This window comes from Mastigoproctus giganteus, chromosome 2, assembly GCF_048544385.1.
Source record: "Mastigoproctus giganteus isolate SK-2022 chromosome 2, ASM4854438v1, whole genome shotgun sequence".
In the NCBI taxonomy this organism is placed as follows: domain Eukaryota; kingdom Metazoa; phylum Arthropoda; class Arachnida; order Uropygi; family Thelyphonidae; genus Mastigoproctus; species Mastigoproctus giganteus.
The window spans coordinates 257,235,451-257,241,450 of record NC_143576.1 but is presented as its reverse complement, the minus strand read 5'-3'; the positions used below and the strand labels follow the sequence as shown (position 1 = coordinate 257,241,450).

The 6,000-nt window shown below is 34.9% G+C and overlaps 1 protein-coding gene across 10 annotated transcripts in view; it reads right to left on the bottom strand.

The window, feature by feature from the left end:
- Positions 1-1,265: 1,265 nt before the first annotated feature.
- LOC150090406 (uncharacterized) overlaps positions 1,266-6,000 on the bottom strand; it is a 390,346-nt gene continuing 385,611 nt past the window's right edge. For all 10 annotated transcript variants that reach the window (XM_090389862.1, XM_090389864.1, XM_090389859.1 and 7 more), the window contains one exon: positions 1,266-2,074. In XM_090389862.1, coding sequence (XP_090245988.1) covers positions 1,884-2,074 — 191 coding nt within the window. In that variant the 3' untranslated portion in view covers positions 1,266-1,883. The remainder of the gene's footprint in view (positions 2,075-6,000) is intronic.

Genomic DNA, 6,000 nt, shown 5'->3' with positions numbered 1-6,000 from the left:
TTACTGGGGAAACCCCAGAGGCCAGTGTGATTTTGGCCATAAACGCTAGTATGAGGCCACTATAAATTTTCCCAGGTAAGAATTTTTGACCCAGTCCGCCTCTGTTTATCGATATTGCTTTTCTTTTTCTCTCTGAAACTGCAGTGTCTTCACCAGGACGCTTCCTTTTCACACCTTTTAATTAGTATTTTACTCATTTTTAGGGAATAAAGCACAATTACAAAACAGGGAGGCATGCTTGATACACATAAACAAAGCTGCGCACGTGTAGCAACTGAATAAACAACACTGTAAAGGCAGAGAGATACACTATTAACACCTCACATTTTACTAAAGCACATTTCTGGGGGTTACTACCATAAAAACAATTTCCAGTTGCATTGCTGCCATTGGATCTGTTATAAACTGGTAGTAAACTCGATCTAATTGCATTTGCGATTATACCGATAGCTGGAATTGTGTTGGTTTTACATTATTATGGCGAAATGTGTTTCCCCTTCACTGATATAAAAAACAAATACATTTTCAGAATCTTCTCTTCATTCCTATCGTGTTGCGTTCAGTTGGGGTGATTCCGGTCCGACTGCCATTTCTTGTAAACACAAAGGCGAATCGTGCATAAGCGAATTTGGTTCGTGTTATATAAGATATCATTCCCCTATTTATAAATCGTGTATGATCGAATTTGTGTAGTGTAAACACGTGTTATACGAGGACTGACTGTACCTTCGCAATGCGTTGCCATGATATTGCACTACCTCAAATAAGTAATGCTTCACCAATGGAGAAGACTATTTTTGCTTATTCTCAGCAGATAACAACCAAATGGCACAGTTTCAAGGCTTTCTGGCCTCTTTTCAGGGGAGGGGGAGTACCCTGGTGTTGCAATAGCGACAGCCCAGTTATGAAGTATAACTCCACAATATGAGAGATGCCTGATGGTGTGCAATAGTTTAGACAATAGTAAGTGAAGCTCCAAAAATTCCTCAATCAGCTTAGAAAAAGAATTTAATCTGAAGAAATTTGTAACAATGACATAGTGTAACGTAGAGGTCAATACTATTATAGAAAAACTTGTTTTCCTAGTGAATTTTAATGTATATTGAACCAAACAAAGTAAAAGGATATTTCCTATTTCTAAAGAAATAGGAAATATCCTTTACAAAACAAAGGACAAAAGTTATATAATAAATTTCACACAGGAAACTTTTTGGAACTGTTTCTGATGTTAAGATGGATAATTTACTAAAAAACAAACACCCAAATTAACACTGAAAAATTTTATTGTGAGTTGACAAAAATGTCAAAACGTTTACACATACTACAGAAATGACAGCCAAGTGAACAGACATGCTATGGAATAGCATTCGTACTTCTGTTTTCTTCTTTCACTTTGAAGTGTTCGTGTCTACAAAACTTGCAAAGTTGTATGAACATAACTTTGTGCAAACACAGCTGATTTAAAAAATCTTTGCTGGCAATCTTTTATTATTAGACTCTGAAAAAAATCATATAGGAGTTAAAAAAATATTAAAAAGTACTTTACAGTTTCAGCTGTACCTCTGACCTAAACAGTCCTTTTAGTTTCTTTCCTACAGGATACATTAGGTCACATTTTTAGAGACAACCTGTATTCCAAATAACCAAAGATTTATACCTCAACAAACAGAACTGCTGAAACAACTTCAGAAAATCTTTACATTGTAGATCTGTTAACAAATACAAACATCAACCAATATTGTATCTAGCCATTCTTTATATTGCTATACTCTGGTCAACACAAGCAATATATCTTCCCTTATTGGACACAATAAAGGCTACCAAGTTTTACTTCAGAAAAAAATATTCTGTGTACTGTACAATTTATTATAATTCTGTCACTTTCAACTAAATTTTGCCCTCTTCCTTGCAATAGCATCCTCTACTGCTTTCAGCTGTTTGAGCAACTCTTCCCTGCGTGAACTTGTTGATCTTTTGGTTGCCACTTTTGTTGTGGAAGTAGGTGATGCTGGTCTTTTACTGGGTGCTGTAGCACTTCCAGCTGTAGTTCTAGTAATATTTCTTGGAGGTTCATCTAAAATACAAAAAAATATAAATTATCATTAGTATTAAAAAATAATAATAATAATAAAGTCCAATATTTTCAAAATAACTAAGAATTCTATACAGGATAAAAATCAATATTTATTCTTAGTCATACACACACAACATGATTTTATCATTTTTCTTAGCTTACGACACAAATCAGGTCCTCCTAATTTTTCAGGAATATGCCTTCTCATTTCCTTTAATCTAGTAAAACAAAGTTAATGGTCTAAAATAAGTTATAGTACAGATGTATTTTTTAACACAGTATGGATGTTTCAAAAATGTACTAAGTTCAGTGACATGTTTTCTCACATACATACATAATATAAAATTTTCTCACATACATACATAATATATGAAATGTGTTCCAAGAAAAAATAATAATAAAATAAATAAATAAAACTTGCCTCTAAATCCTAATGCAGCAGTAAAAACAAACAATCTTGGAGAAGACATCCTAAAAAAATTAAGCTCAACATGACACTACTGAGTTGAAGATGTTTTCCAACGGGAAAAAAGATAAACTCCTGTTGTAGGAAGGATGACCAAGAATGGTCTGTTGGGTTGTACTCATTGCATATGACTTTGCATTGTCATGTTGCAGCAACATTCCACGTCTCAACAGCCCGGGCAGTTTTCTGCAAACTGAATTTCTAATTATTTAAGAAGTATATGATACACTGGTATTTTAGTAATAGCCATAGAGTGCAAGGAAGCTACAGGCTTTTTTCTGCACTAACAAAAAAAAAAAAAAAAAACCCCAAGAGTAGACAAGTGTTCATATTATCTTCAGGTTTTTGAAATTGCAGAACACCACGACAATCTCAGAAAACAGTCTCCATTATCTTCCCCTGCTGATGACAACCTTAACCCACCCCCCTTTTTAAATGAAAACCACAAACATAAAAAGTATTAGAACCTATAGTACTTAATACCAAGTGTGGGTTGAAGGTTGAGAAGATAGAAGATACTTATTGACATTACACTTGAATTTTGAGTGAGTAGGTATTGCAAAACAGTAAACTCAGTTTTTTAGTTGCAGAAGAAGCAATATTTGCAAAGTTTTTATGCCAAGAGAGATTAGAAGACAGGGTAATCCCTAATAGCATGTGTTATTTCCCAGAAATCTGAGTGAAGTCAAAAATTAGCATATCAACAGAAGAATCTTTTTCACAAGATATAAGACAGGACTCAGTTTTGGTGGAATTGAAATTAACTAAGTTGTCTTTTCCAAACTGGAGAATAACCTGGAAATCAGCATTTAAGGAATTGGTAGTGGATATTCGAGAATTTAAAACTGTTTATGCTGGAAAAGTCTTCTCAAACTGGAAGATATAATCCAATGTGCTATCATCAGCAAAACTATGGATAGGTTTTCCAATCAATGGAAGAAGGTAATTAATATACAAGAGGAAAAGAGTGGGAGAAAGAACTGAACCTTGGGGAACACCAGCATTCTCTGTATTCTAACATCTCTGCTGGAAAAGTTAGAAGCCAGAGAGAGAGAGAGAGAGGTCTATTATCACTTGCAGTGAGTAGTGAGAGAGAAAACTGAATACCCAATTACAAAAACAGTTGGCAGTTAGATTATGTTTATCTAAAAATTTTTCTATTATCTGTCCTCTAGAGTCAAGGTGTTGGGAACCCCATAGGGGGTGATGGCCATTCCAGTCACCCATAATACAGAAGGGAACAGGTATTTGCTTAACTATATCATCTAAGTCATCAAGGCTGTATGGAGGCTTATTCAGAAAATGTTTATGTCAAAAACAATCAAAAGCCTTTGAAATGTTAAGAGCAACTACTTGAGCTTCACCTAAACTTTCCATTGAATTTGTTAACAGATGGGCAACATTAAGCCAGTATATCACCAGTGGACAGACATCGACAGAATCCATATTGGCGATCATCAATCAGATATAAGATTTCGAGATAGTTTAGGAGTTGGCAGTTAATGGATTTCCTCATTACTTTAAAAAAAAGAGTAAGAATAATGTGATGATAATTGAACTGGAGGGACTTGTCACCCTTTTTAGGAACTGGTGGGATATGAGCAAATTTCCAAGCAGAAAGTAAAACACCAGTGGAATAAGAAAGCGTAAAAAGGTGAAACAGAACAGGAGTAAGCTCAGGAGCACAGGTTTTTAAAACAAGTGGAGAATAATGGAATACAATATGGCAACTTTATTAGATTAACATTGTTATGTCAGTGTATGACAGAATTTTGGTGCAAACAGTATATGAACTAAGAGGATTTTTTCAGTACTAACATGCAAATTAGGTCAAATGTGTGCACACACAATACAAGCAGCCCATATACCACTAGCAAAAGAAAGGATACTGACCACTTCAGTTTGTTTACCAAGAAACCTCTAATCAACCATCCAACTCTGCTATCTGGACAAAACCATAAAATTTAGCACTTGTTAAAAAAAAAAAAACTATTGTTAAAACACATAACAAGAATTACAATAATAGTAATTATATTTATATTTGGTTAAAATGATTAAACTAAAAACAGAAGAAATGAGTGAAAAGTGTCTAAAATTAGACATTTTTCATCATGTGAAACTATTGCTGTAACTACAGCAAGATTTCACTTATAAGTGACTACTCTTACCTATAATAAGTACAAAATTAAATTAAAATAATTAACTGGAAATTAAAAATGGAAGATATAGTGTTCACACTCACCAGGGAAAACAATCAACACAGAATTTGATGGCACTAGTCTGTAACAAAAGCAGGAAGACTGTGCAAGGCTGCTCTATGGGTGAGTTACATCATACGAGAGAAAAATAACAAAAATGGAAGATAAAGAGAGCCATACACACAACTTAATTTGGGAATCATCCAGATCTGAAGGTCCCCAAAGGTCTTCTAGTGAACTATGTTGTTGTTGTTAAATTTGTTGGTGCATCAGCAACTTAGGCTATAATGCACTGATTACTGTCTAATATCTTCTTAGTTTGTCTTACACGTGATATGGTTCATATATTGTGATATTTATTTATCAATTTTAGAAAGAGAAAAATGTCATTCATGTCCTCACGATCTCCTAGAACACTCTGTAATGAAAACTGGCTGGAGTTATGAAAATGAGAGAAGAAAGCAGATTTCCGTTCTTGCAGGTATAGCGGGCATTCCAGGATGATATGTTTTACTGTTAGTGAACATAAGCAGTTGCTGCATTCTGGATGATCATCGTTGGTTAGTAGGTAGCTATGTGTGAGGAATGTATGACCAATGCGTAATCTGGCTAGGATGGTTTCTTCTTTTCTGTTTCGTCTCAGACTGGATTGCCATTGCTTGGGTTCTCTCTTGATTTCAAGAAGTTTATTATTTGCTTGACCTTGCCACATGCGTGTCCACTGTTGTTTATACATCTGTTTGATAATGGATTTATGGTCAATACAAGGAGTCCTGAAATTAGATGGTATCACATTTGTAGCACATTTAGCAGCTAAATCTGCCTGCTCGTTTCCTAGTATTCCAGCGTGTCCAGGGATCCAACAAAATATTACTAGCTGTCCATGTCCGTGAAGTTCTAGTAGCTGTGCCCAAATTTTTTGTACCAGCGGATGACTAGGGAAGAATTGACGCTGTAGAGAATTAACAGCACTCACTGAGTCCGTATATATAATGGATTTGGTATACGACTCCTCTTTGATATTCTCTAGAGCTAGAACAATGCCGTATAGTTCTGAGGTATAAGTACTGCATTCAGACGGAAGCTGTCTGGAGATGATGATATTTGGTAATACTACAGCGGTACCAACTTTACTACCAATTTTGGATCCATCTGTATATATTTGAATGAAAGTGCTAAACTCAGAGGAGTGGGTCTTATGAATTTGTCTAATGTTGGAATCTGGAAGGTTATTCTTTCCCCATTGCTGAAAGTGTCTATCA